Source organism: Phascolarctos cinereus, unplaced genomic scaffold (genome assembly GCF_003287225.1).
Source record: "Phascolarctos cinereus isolate Bilbo 61053 unplaced genomic scaffold, phaCin_HiC Scaffold_9;HRSCAF=440, whole genome shotgun sequence".
NCBI classification, from domain to species: Eukaryota; Metazoa; Chordata; class Mammalia; order Diprotodontia; family Phascolarctidae; genus Phascolarctos; species Phascolarctos cinereus.
Genome location: NW_027556402.1, coordinates 42,158,462 through 42,172,139, shown reverse-complemented (window position 1 = coordinate 42,172,139; position 13,678 = coordinate 42,158,462). Strand labels below are relative to the sequence as shown.

The window sequence follows — 13,678 nt, the reverse complement described above, 5'->3', positions numbered from 1 at the left end:
GAGCCCAATCATGAGTTTTTACTTTCCTTTTAAGTATCTCTTCCACTATCCAGCCTCTATAGTTTGTTTTGCTTATGACTAATCTTTGAAACTACCTTTCCTGTTATGTCCTCTTCTCTCCTTTCCTCTTTTCTTATTGAGTGAAATCTATTTCTGCACCCAACCATGTGTATACACATATATGTATACATAAATATATGTGTGTACATGTATATATATATATATACATACATGCATATATGTAATCTCTTGTGTACCCTGAGTATGAGATAATCCTTCCCTTTCATCTCTTTTCCTCTCTCCAGTGAATACCTTTTCCTCTCCTGCAGAGCCCCAATCATCAAGAGTCACAGAGGGAGTCAAATAAGACAGAGGGCTTGAGAGTGGCTTTGTTATATTTTCATGATTTTAAAAGAAGAAAGGAAAAGGAGAGGAATAGGGTGGAAGAGAGCAACGTGAATTAATCTGGAAAAGGATGGTGGTGCCATATTGTGGACAGCCTTGAATGTCAGACTAAGGCTTTGTACTTGATATGGCAGGCAATAGGTTTTGGTTTTTGTTTTTTTGTGGTGGAAATGTTGTAATGATGTGGAAAGATTCAATTGGCTGCCTACTATCTCTGGGATCAAAGATAAAATCCAATGTTTTACTATTACATCTCTTCATAATCTTCCTACATTTCCTACATTCCCTTCCTACATTTCCAGCCTTCTTACGCTAACCGCCTCCTCCCCTCACCCCTGCCCCAATATACACACTATGTATGTACTTTTCAATACAAAGACACTGCCCCTTACTATTCCTCACACGAGACACTCCATCTGCCAACTCTTTGAATTTATACTGGCTGCCCCCCCGTGCCTGGAACTCTTTACTCCTTATCTCCATCTCTTGGCTTACTTGACTTACTTCAGGTCTCAGCTAAAATCTCCATAAGAAGCTTTTTCTGATCTCTCTCTCTCTCTCTCTCGTTTTAAGGCAACTGGGGTTAAGTGACTTGCCTAGGGTCACACAGTTAGTAAGTGTCAAGCATTTGGTTTGAGGCTGGATTTGAACTCAGGTCCTCCTGACTCCAGGGCCTGTGCTCTATCCACTGTGCCACCTGGCTGCCCCTCTGATCTCTTTTAATGCTAGTGCCTTCCTTCTGTTGATTTTCTCCAATTTGTCCTGTATTTATATTGTTTTTATGTGGTTGTTTGCATGTTGTCTCCTCCATTAGACTGTGAGCAGCTTGAGAGCAGGGACTGCTTTTTGCCTTTCTTTGTATCCAGCTCTTAGTGCCTGGCACAAAGTATGTGCTTAGTAAACACTGGTTGACTTGTCTTGAGTGTGAAGGCATGGCTCAGTGGGAACATAAAGTATAAGTGGTAAAACTTGGTTAGGTTATTGTAGTAGGCCAGAAGGATAGTAATGAGGGGCTATACTAAGGTGGTGGCAGTAGAGATTGAGAACAGGGTAGAATCAAATATTTCTCATGTAGAATCACTGAGACTTGGCAATTGGTTGATGTTAACTTTGATTCTTCTCTTTTCTCCACATTCAACATTTCAAACATGGGGTTTTGGGTGAATAATGGTTATAGTGTCAGGTATGAAGGGGTCCCCTGAACTTATATTCTTGAGTTGTTCTATTTTCCAGAGATGAAGTCCCCTGAACTAACATAACAGTGATCTTTTGCAATTGAACTCTGTTAAACTCTGAGTGTCCTTGAAGCTGAATCAGCTGCAAGCCTGGTTCCAGCCAGCCTAACTCAGACTGATAAACCATTTGTGCAGCTGGGACTTTTTGGATAAGCAAGACCATACTACCTTCATGGTCTAACAGGTTCCCCATCCCTGGTAGCAGTTCCCGGGGGGGGCCCAGCCATGCTTCACTTTTCTCATGACTCATCTCTAAGGAATTTCCCTCTTTTCCTCTCCTCCTCTTACAACTTCCCATCCTTGCCACAACATAAAAAACCCAAGGCTCTGTCTGTATTGTGATTTCCTATGTATTTAGTATAAGGAGTTCCCACATACATGTGCCTTTCTCTTTTAATAAATCAAGTTACTACTTATGTCTTGAGGAGTTGTGATTTTTGGTTAACACAGGAATAAAGAAATCGATGCAGTATAGTAGAAACAACACCGAACTTGGAATCAGACCACTTACCTGTCTTTGAGCCAGGGCTCTGGTTATTATTAGCTTTGTGACTTCAAGTCCACTCACATATTTGAGCTTCATTATCTCACACGGTTGCTCAGAGAAGTCTTTTATAAACCTTTACAACCAAAATGAGAAATTATTTCACCTGGGATTTGGGCTTACTGGTACAAGAGAGGTGGTGGGGTTCATGGTTGACACAAAGGAGTAATAGAGTAGGGAGAGAAGTCATCTACATAGAGGGTAGTTCCAAGGGAAGGAGGGTTGAAAGCAGTGCCAATAATCCAGTCTCTTTTGAGGGAGTGTACTAGAAAAATGGTGCCATGTGTGAGAATTGTCTAGCTATTGAGTGGGGATGGGGTGGGGTGGGGTGGAGCCAGACAATGGAGCAGGATTATGTTAGTGCCAAGGAGACACTAGGGGAACTAGCAGGTTTGCCTTGTGCAGTAGAAGACCACAGAATGGTCTGATAGTGGTATGGGGACAACCAGATGTTGTCTCAGTGTTGATATTCTTCTGACAGTATCCTCATGGCCCTATCCTAGTTACAGTTCTATAAATCTTTATGCTATCTATTAATGTGAGTAGTTAGTAAGTCAGAAGAAACAAGTTTTAAAAGGAAAAGTTCAGTTGGACATGATGAATTTGAGGTTTGGGATAGAAATATCCAGTAGACAGCTGAAAATGTTAAATCAGGACCTTGGGAGAAGAGTCATACAAATATAGAAGTCATTTTAGCCAGTACAATTGCTTTTCTTTTAAGGCATATTTATGCCACAAATATAGTTTTAAATGGTCAGGTCTAATTATTCTCTAAGGTTTTGTGACACTGTGCTTTTAAAATGAATGAAAAAGAATTTATTAAGCACTTAATATGTATCATACATACATACCATGAAGGTAGTATGGTCTTGCTTATCTGAAAAATCCCAGCTGTCTTTGGAGATAAAAATACAAAAAGCAAAAATGGTTCCAGCCCTCAAATAACTTACATTTTAATGGGGGAGACCAGATACAAACAGAAGTGGTAATCAACGAGTACACTTTGATACTGAAAGTTGCAGAGTTGGTGAAGAGGCATAGGGTAGTAGATTGATATACCCCACCCAGGAGTAATGGCAGAATTGATTTGATCATTGTTCAAGGTTCCTGAATGGAAAGGGGACAAAGAAAGGGGGGAAATGGCTACCCAGGCTGGGGCCAAGGCAATGGCTGGTTGGTGAGGCTACGGGGGAGATGGCCAGGTTGGAAGCTTAAGCTAATTCAGTGAGATGTGATTGTGTTCAGCCATAAGAAAAAGATATTTATGTAAATATGCCTCAAAAATTGAGAATTTACTTGGTTTTCTAAGACATTGAAAATCAAATAAAGATTTTTTTGATGAGGCCAGCTCACCATAAGAGAGAATATCATTATGAAATTATTCTGACTAGAATAACTCTACACTCAGATGGTGAATTTGCTATTAATCGACTGCACTGATTATGATCAATTAATACCCCTGGACAAATTTTGTGGTAGGTGTTGTTTATTTGTTTGGGGGAGTGGGACAGGAAGAGAAAATGAAAGACGCTTGCCATTATTTTCAGGTGGTATTTATTCCATACATAAATGTTCACAATGAGCATTCTACATTCTATGTTCTGTGTTCCATAAATAAGATCATGTTTGTGGAAGCACTCTGAAAAGAGTATCCCACTTTACACAAATGTTTGTCATTGTCATTACTATTACTATGTAGGTCTGAAAACAGGCTGTGCTTTTTCCCAGTCTGATTTGTGTAAGTCTTGAGAGGGTGATACCACACACTCAGTGCTATTCAGAGAGAAGCCATGACTTAAAAAGAGACCTTGAGACCTGTAGTTAATTCAGAAAGTTTTCATAAAAGGGTCATCAGCACTTCTCAAAAGGTAAGTTATTCTTATGGGATGTCTAGAAGTAGTATGTGTTTTTCAGATTGAAAAAACTGGGAATGATGTAAAAAATGGGAAATGGAAAAAGGAAAGACACCAAAGCCGAGTATAATAATTTCTTACAGAATTTTAACCAATGTCACTCAATTGCTATTAGAAGACTGAAAGAAATCTAAAAACAGCCTTAGTCAACAGATACTTGATATCATGCAGAATGACGGTAGCCAGCAGTAGCGCTGGTTTAGATGATAATAGCAGCTCATTTGTAAAATTTAACAAGTGAAAATAAAACAAAATCTTCCAAAGAAGGATGGTGGAAAATTACAGACAGTGCCACCTTTACCACAATAAAACAGCGAGATGAAATGAAGGGGACAAAAAGTTTGAAAGCTCAGCGAGAGTTACAGCTAAGCAGTCATCCTGAGGGCATTAAGGATAACCCTGAAAAGAGGTCAGTAAAAGATGACAGATAAAAAAAGAGAGATTTTTATAACAAATTCTTTTCACCATGGAGAACAGTAGAGCCATCACAGCTGGCCTCTAACATCACATTCTTGGATTATAGAGGAAGTATAAATAGTACTGAGAAAAAAATAGGAGAGGAAACTGGATGAAACCAAGTGCACAAAAAGAAGATCCATACTGGAATCATTGCAATATGAGGATGCTAAGTTGGATTATCAATATATCTTAAGAAGGGAAGCTATGAAAGATGTGGAAAACATTTCAGATCTTGTTACTACCAAGAAAAGTCAATGGAGAGATCACTAATAAATACCAACTCATCTATGTAAACTTTTATTTTCCTACCTGTAGAAGTTTTTGTGAGGATAAGCTACACATACGTCACAGGCATCATGTTGAGGGTATTGGTAGGGAACAGGTTTTTGAAAGCAATATTTCACTGTACATTAATTATATCGTTGTCATGGCACACAAAAATGTAGAAAATACAGAGCATCACTGTGCTGATTGATGACTAGATAAAAGCATCTGATTTGGTAAAAGAAATGTTGCCTTTAGAGGCTCTCCTACAGTGAGATAGATGACCCCCATGAAATATGTCAAAATCATACGAGTTTCTTTGGAAGATGCAACAGCAGAGATAACCTTGTTAGATGCTCACCTCATCATTAATATCATGGAAATCATACAACAGGAAGACACATGCTTGCAATCACTGTCATAGAGGACATTTAGCACAGCAGCCAAATTAAAGAGGGATTCCTTGAAGATGATGAAATCCTTGAGATGCTGCTGCATCAGGCATTGCCCTGGTTGCAAGAAGCCCTGTAACTGCACAGCCACACAAATGAGATCCACAAACATTTTAAAGCATGGCTCCTTAGCCTTTTGTGTGTCATGGACTCTTTTGGCAGCCTGGTGAAGCCTATGAACCTTTCTAAGAATAATGTTTTTAAATAATTGAAGGGAATACTACGTTTTAATTATGAGTCGGTGGACATAAAGATGTAATTTCACAGACCCCCTAAAATCTATTCACAGAAGTCTTGGGGCCTATAGACCCCAGGTTAAGAACTCCTCCTCTATGAGTTTGGTTTTAATATCCACAAAGGAAAAACCAATAGATAAAAGAATGCCTATGGTCAGACAAGGCCCAAATTGAACAGGAGAAAGAGAACGAACTGGATTATTTTGGAGAAATTATAAAGTTTTATAATGACCCTCAAGCTCCTCCCCAAAATAAATGCCTATCTTTTTAATACCAGCATTCTTACAATGTTGTTGTTTTACTGGGTCATGGAACATTAAAATTTCTAGAGAAATCAATTTGAGAATTGGTAAAAGGGCAAAGGAAAGGCTCATGGTGGATGTGAGCAGGTTGTAATGTGTAATAAACTAGGAATTCTGAAGAAGTGGGGAAAAGGAAGTTATCAATGAAATGCATCAGAGAAAGAAAGAAGATGGGCCGGTCGTGTGCTAAAATGGAGGCTAACCAATCGTCTATTACATGCTTCACAGTGTTAGGAGATGAAGTAGGCCCACAGCATTTAGCAGACTCCCTGGGCAAGTGTCATATAGGATAGGCAGGCAAGACTGTGGCCTATAAGATTGTAAGGAATACCCACACAGTAGGTCAGAAATTCAATGAGTATTGAAGATTTGGGTAACCATGTTAAAAGACATATTGGTTAGGGATTAAGACCTAGTTCTAAAACAGATTGTAAAACTGCGGTATTAGATATCCTTTAAGTACAAACAATGCTATAACCACTTAGGACAACTTCCAAAGACAGTAATCAATCAGCTTTGGCCAGTAGATTGCACCTCTTCATCAGGAAGAAAAATGAAGACGCTGTAAATATAGCTAATGTCCAATTTATCACCTCTGGGGCAGCTAGGTGGTGCAGTGGATCAAGCACCAGCCCTGAAGTCAGGAGGACCTGAGTTCAAATCCGGCATCAGACCAAACACTTGACACTTACTAGCTATGTGACCCTGGGCAAGTCACTTAACCCCAGTCGCCTAAAAAAAAGAAAATTATCATCTCTAACTCTAAAAAAATGCTGCTTTTCAAATGTTGTGGATAGCATTGAAGATGTTGTGGATGGCAAGGAAGATCATGACGAAAAAGATGAAAGTGATGAAGGTAAAAGAACACTGAGGATAAAAATGAATGAAGCATCATTATTTGAATGGAAAGAACAAACTTTTACAGCATTTTCAAATGGTAATTTCATTAAATGATTTTTCAACATATATAGATATTTTTCTGACAAAGAGATCAGGGTAGTGGAAAGAATACTGGATTTTGAAGCCAGATGACCTGATTGTTCTTGTTCAGTCATTTCAGTTGTGTTTGACTCTTCATGAGACCATTTGGGGTTTTCTTGGCAAAGATACTGGAGTGGCTTGCCATTTCCTTCTGCAGGTCATTTGACAGACGAGGAAACCGAGGCAAACAGGGCTAAGTGACTTGCCCAGGGTCACACACAGCTAGTAAGTGTCTGAGGCCAGATTTGAACTTGGGAAGAGGAGTCTTTTTGACTCTAGACCTGGTGCTCTATCCATTGTGCCACCAAGCTTCCCAAGAGGGCCTGGTAGCTTTGGGCAAATCATTTCCCCTTTCTAGGGGTGTCCTCATCTATAAAATGGGAGAGTTGTACTAAATGGTCCCTTCCAGTCTAAATCCTGCTGGGTCTGGAGACAAAAAGATTCATCTTCCTGAGTTCAAATATGGCATGAGACATTAGCTGTGTGGCCCTGGGCAAGTCATTTAACCTAGCCTCAGTTTCCTCATCTGTAAAATGTGCTGGAGAAGGGAATGTCAAGTCACTAGTATCTTTGCCAAGAAAACCCCAAATGGGGTCACAAAGAGTCAGATATAACTGGAACGACTGAGCAACCAAAAACATTGCATATGTTGGGATGCATGCTCAAGATATATCGATGGGGTGTGTGACCAAAAGAGGTTTGACAACACTGCTCCAGAGAAACATTTGCAGAACTGCCCAGACCAAGGGCATCTGTAATAGGCCTACAGCACGCAGAAGCACTCACTTCTCACTTATTTGTGTGATTCAGTAGTATTTCCAGAGGACATACATATCTTCTTGGCCCCATGTTTCAAGAGCAATGTCTTATTTCAGAGCTCTTGGTAGAGCAGAGATTCTGAGTCAGGATACTGCTTATCTGAGTCTATGGATCACCAGAAAGAGCTTCAGAATTGTCCTTGTCAGGTTGATCAGTGGGGAAAGGTCTAGTGTCCTAATACAGTTCTGAAGTGCCTTCTGTTGCTACTTTATAAGTAAAGTATCCAGGGAAAAGCCAACTACAAACTACAACATTAGGACCAGCCGTGGACTAGAAGCAGGCAGGTAAATGAGCAAGGTGAACATACATTTAGGGATCAGGGGAGCCTCAGAAGCCAGGTGTCAGACAGATAGTAAGGAGCCTCCCACATGCTGAGAACTGTCTGAGGTCAAATAGCTTTGGGCTCAGTTCTTAAGCTCTTTATTTGCTGCTAATATCTGTTATACAAAGTCCTGGTGGTCCCTTTTTCTTTCCTGGATTACTGATCCTTTCTGTCTATTTTGATCCAAACTTTTCCCGATAATACTTGCAGACAGCGTGGTTCCAAAATTTCTGCCAGTATCTATGAGCTTGTGTTTCCTCATATGTTAAGTGAGGGTGTTGGATTTGGAAGTCCCTTCCAGCTCTAAATCTGTGATCCCAGGAGTTTCTGTTTGCCTGATGCCGAGATGCTGTGCTTACTTGTACCTAGGTAATTCACCAGGTTGGGAACCCAAACTGGGTTCTGACTTGTGGCTTTTCCTGACCCTGAAGCTTATGTGCTCCTTACCTCACACTGACTCCCTGGCACTGACCTTGCCGTAGCTTCCCCAGGCAGGGCTACACCTCTTTATTCATGCAGCCTTCTATGACATACATACCCTGGCATGACAATGAGTAACAATTTTGATGTCCCACTCTGCTAAAATGAAACTCTTGTAAATGACTTCTACCTATAGACAGACGGATCTTAGTTCCTCCTGTGAAATTGTTCCTACTACAGCAGACACATTCAGGCAAATGTAATTTATTAGGTGAGATGCTATGTAATAACTGAATTTTTGTTTCGTTGAACAAAGTTCAAATTAAAATTCAGCTAATGGTTATTAACTACCATGTATAAGGCATTGTGTTGAACTGAGGATACAATACAATAGAACAACAAATGATGCTGTTCCTCCAGGAAAGATGTTACACTGGGATAGCTGTAATGTCCCTAGATTGGTATGACATACCGGCACAGAGTAACTGGGAGGAAGTGGGGGGAAGGGAGCCCCAAATCCCAACATATTTGATGATGAAGAGAACAATTTCAGTAGAAGATGATGAGGGCTGCGCAAAAGAGGTGGCCGCCCATCGGCCGAGCCTTGAAGAAAGATAAAGATTCTGGAAGACAGAGTTAAGAAAGTTCATTCTAATTGTGGGACATGCTCTGCCTGAATACAAGGAGGCCCAAAGATGAAATGTCGAGTTGGAGGCCAGTGAATAGTCCACTTTTCTGAAGTGGAATGCATGAAGAGAAGTCATATGGAATAAGCCTAGCAAGGCAGGCTGCAGCCAGATTGTAGAAGGCCTCAAATGTCAGGCTAAGAAGTTTATATTTTAATGTTTAAAAAGCTCAAGAGACATAGTTTCTGGGTAATTAATCATTTTATTAATAGTGCTAGCATGTTATTAATAAAAGAGGTCAGTGGTACTCTCAAATGCCAAAAACCCTCATGGCAGTGGGCTTACGGTTCATATGCTCTTGTAAGAGTGGGTGCTCCTGAGGGTGACAATCAACTCTAATTGGTTAACAATTAATGAGAAAATTATATTATAATGAGACGTGGGCTCATTCTAAGGAGGTCTTAGGGGTATGTGACTTGATCACCAAATCTTAGTCAAAGAGACTTATTGGTATACATATCAAAGAGGGAATCCACTTCTACCCTAGACCAGTCTGGCCAAACACAATGAAGAGGAATTCACCAATTCTTTTATCCTAGTTGGGTAAGTTTTTCCCAAGATTTCCTATAGTGGTTGATTTCAGATAAGGAAGTGGAAAATCCTTTAATCCTAATTTAATAATTGGCTATTAATATGAGAAAGAAATAATCATTTTTCTCAATATTTTTTTAGGGGTAGTAAGGAAATGGAAACCTTCCACTGAAGGTTTGTGAGCCGAGGACTGATCTCGGACTCATGACTCGCAACATTATTTGGTGGCCTGCAAGGAAAGGTGGTTTGGAGAGGGAAGAAACTGGAGGTAATAAGACCAAACAGGAGCCTATTGCAGCAGTCTAAGCAACAGATGATGAGGTCCTGAACTAGGGTGGTGGTCACATGGGACAGATGTGAGAGATATTGTGGAGGCACAATCAACAGGACTTAGTAACCAGATATAGTGATAGAATGACAGAGAAGGAAAAGTCAAAGAAATATGAATTTCAAGTTTTGACCCTGGGTGACTTGGAATAGAAATCAGAAAGTTTTGGGGAAGAGCAAGTTTGGGGTAGTTTTTTGGACATATGTTGAATGACCACAATTTTTGGTTATGTTGAATTAGAGGTGTTACTGTTAGGATATGCAGGTTGAAGATGTCTAGCAGGCAGATAAAAATGCGAGAAAGGAATTCAGGTGAGAAGATTCAGTCAATCAACAAACATTAACATTCCAGTTGGAGGGAACTGATGTACAAATTCTAAGTACAAATTGAAGTATACTTTTTAATTTTATTTATTTTTCTTGTTTTATGTGTGTGTTTTCTTTTGTAACATGACAGTATGGAAATATGTTTTGCATTACTCCACATGTATAATTGATATATTGCTTGCCTTTTCAAGAAGTGCAGGAAGGATAGGAGAAAGGGAGAGAATTTAGAAATCAAAATTTTAAAAAATAAGTGTCAAAAAAAGTTTTACATGTAATTGGGAAATATTTGATGAAATACAAATATATTAAAAAAAAGATCAGAGTTGAATATATAGATTTGGGAAGCATCTGCATAGAGGTATAATATCCATATATCTATTGTATCTTAGAAAAAAGTCTGAACAGAGCCTTGAGGGATACCTACCCTGAGGAGTAGTCAGACAGGCAAAAACGAATGAGAATTGTTTGCTCATTTTTGCAGTGTAAGAGAGAAACCGTAAGAGCCAAAGTATTTAGAGTGAGGAGGTGCCTTACATCCTGTCTAGTTGAACCTCTTCGTTCTCTAGATGAGGAAAGTGAGTCCAGGAGAGGGTAAATGACTTGTTTTAAAAATCACAAAGCGAGAAAGTGGAAACCCAGAATTTGAACCTAGGCTCATGAACCCAAACTTAGCATTCTTCTAGTAATTAAAAAGAAAACATCTAAGGACAAGGAAGTCCCTTCTGGCTTGGTGTTGAGTATATGTTCTAGTTCCTTTTTTTAAAAACAGTTTTGTTTTCTTTTCCTTTTAAATCTTCCTAGCAAACACATTATGGAAGCCCAAAGTGAAGACCCCCAAGCACCTACTCAGGTAAAGTTGATTATGTTTTACAAAACTGTTTCAATCATCAGACAGAAGGTTCATTCATAATGTTTTAGAAAATTTCATATAAAGTCTAAACACTTATCAGATTTTTAGTGGTTGGTTGTTCAAGTATGAGAGACGCTTTGGGTGAATGAGCAGAGGTTGACTGTGGCCATATAGAGGTGCTTAAAGGGGAAGAGTGGAACAAAGTAATTACAGGATCAAAATAGGTTTGGGTAAAAGCTTAAAGAAGTGGCATTTGGGAGGGCTGGCCCCATTGGCTTAGAGATGAGTGAGTAGTGTGGTATAAGTGGAACAAGGCTGAGAACCTCATTACTTAGTGGCCCACCCTCTGATGATGACCCTCTCTAACCTTACCAAGGCAATGACATCTAGACTGTGTGTCCATGGACTGCACTCAAATGCTTTTACCACTTTTTGGGGCATTCTAGAGTTTCATCTGCCACATAACCCAGGCTGTGTCTTTAGATGTACGCTTTCCCAAGTAATATGTAAGCTCCTTCAGAATAGGGGTGGTTTCATTTTTGTCTGTTTCCCCAGCACCACGAACAATGATGCCTGGCACAGTGGAGGTACTAGTAAATATTTATTGAATTGGAGTGAGAGGACTTGGGTTCAAATCCCAGCTCTGTTGCCCTACTATGTGACCCTATGTGACTCCTTGACTTAACCTCGCAGAGTGTCCCTTTCCTCCTCTGTAAAATGAAGTGGTTGGACTAGATTATATCTAGGTCCTTTTTTAGCTCTTAATTATATGTTATAAGAATAACTACCCTTAGAAGGAAGTTCAAAAGGGGGCACAGACCAACAGGGGCTTTTGTTAGTGATGTGTCAAATTAAATGCACAGCTATTCTTTTACAAAAGTTGTTGCATTGTGTTGTGTTTGGTTTGTCCTTCATTCTTGAAGAGGACCATGACATCAGGAAGGTGATGCCACGACTTGCAAGTGAATTGGATTTAAGTGAGGGAGGGCTATGCAAGGGCACCAGCCTCACGTTCTTCTCCTGAACATAAAAGAAGTTCACAATTTTATATAGTCTTTTTCTCTTCTCTTGTATTTTGAAATGTCCGTGTTTGTTGATATTTATTTCCATAATTTAAAAGAAAATTAAAAATTTAAAAATAGCATAGTTAACCTTCCCCAGAAAAGATGTGAAAAGGTACTTGCCTCTTTTTTTGTTTTCTTTTTTTGGCTGGGCAATGGGGTTAAGTGACTTGCCCAGGGTCATACAACTAGTAAGTGTCAAGTGTCTGAGGCTGGATTTGAACACAGGTCCTCCTGACTCCGGCCAGCGCTGGTGCTCTATCCACTGCATCATGTAGCTGCCCTGTTTTAGTTACATTTCTCTCAATAATTGAAATTTTTTTTAAAATGTGGTGGTTTATCACCTGCATTCTGTTATTTGAAAGCTATTCATATTCCTTGACTTTATCAATTGGACATAAACATGGTCATAAATTTGTGTCAGTTTTCTGTAGCTTTTGTACATCAGACTTTTATCAGATGTTTGATATAAAGATTTCACGATCCATAACTTTATTTTAGTTACATTGGCTGTGTCTGTGCAAAAGCCATTATTTTATACAGCTGAAATTGTCCAATTTATCTTTTATAGCCTTTTATTCCTTGTCTGGTTATGAATATTTGAGAAGGAATTTTGATCATGTACCTGTTATAAAGACCCATGAAATCTACATAAATGTACATTTAACTGTCATACAACTTGTATTTATATAATTCTCTGAATCAAGGTGAACTAAAAACACTACTGTAACTCCTTTGAGTGCCACTTCATTCACAGTTTGCAAACTGATACACTACATAAATGTATTCATATTATCATTGTTATCAATGAAGACACCATAAGATATTAGTCTCCATTTGATCCCCATTTTAGGGGGGAAGGCAATTGGTGTTAAGTGACTTGCCCAGGGTCATTCAGCTAATAAGTGTCTGAGGCTGGCTTTCAACTCAGGTCCTCTTGACTCCAGGTTTTTTGTTGTTGTTGTTGTTGTTTGGGTTTTTTTCATATGCTACCTAACTGCCCATTCTTGATGGTAATAATAAAGGGTTCTGATTTTTTAGAAATATGTGGTAATTTCTTGAGTTCAGAAAACATTTATCAAAAATATACTTCTGATAAGATTTCATTATTTGCTTTAGGAACTTGAAGACGAAAAAATTGAAGAAACCATTCTTTTGGAAGAATCAAAGAAAACTAAGATATTTAAATTATGGCCACCCAGAGGGCAATTCAACAAAATAGTAACAAATGGTATGTAAGATCAAGTTAGAAGGGAAGGGGGAAATTATTTTTTTTCCTTTAAATTTCTTTTTAAATTAATTACTTTTAGTTTTCAACATTCACTTCCATAAGCTTTTGAGTTTTAAATTTCCTCCCCTTCACTCTCCTCCCTCCTCCCCAAGATGGCATGTAATCTGATATAGGCTCTACATATATATTCCTATTAAACATATTTTCACATTAGTCATGTTGTAAAGAAGAATTGGAATCAATAGGAGGAACCACAAGAAAGAAGAAACAAAACACAACAGAAGAAAAAAAGAAGAGCAAATAGTATGCTTCG

The 13,678-nt window shown here is 39.0% G+C and overlaps 1 protein-coding gene across 3 annotated transcripts in view; it reads left to right on the top strand.

The window, feature by feature from the left end:
• LOC110223048 (sodium/hydrogen exchanger 9B1-like) overlaps window positions 1-13,678 on the top strand; it is an 82,102-nt gene that overhangs the window by 7,470 nt on the left and 60,954 nt on the right. The window contains exons 1-3 of one of the 3 annotated variants that reach the window (XM_021008368.2): window positions 3,796-4,052; window positions 11,025-11,073; window positions 13,254-13,365. In XM_021008368.2, coding sequence (XP_020864027.1) covers window positions 11,035-11,073; window positions 13,254-13,365 — 151 coding nt within the window. In that variant the 5' untranslated portion in view covers window positions 3,796-4,052; window positions 11,025-11,034. Of the gene's footprint in view, window positions 1-3,795; window positions 4,053-9,803; window positions 9,838-11,024; window positions 11,074-13,253; window positions 13,366-13,678 lie in introns of those variants that run through there. The other 2 variants (XM_078148765.1, XM_021008371.2) reach the window with 2 other exon arrangements.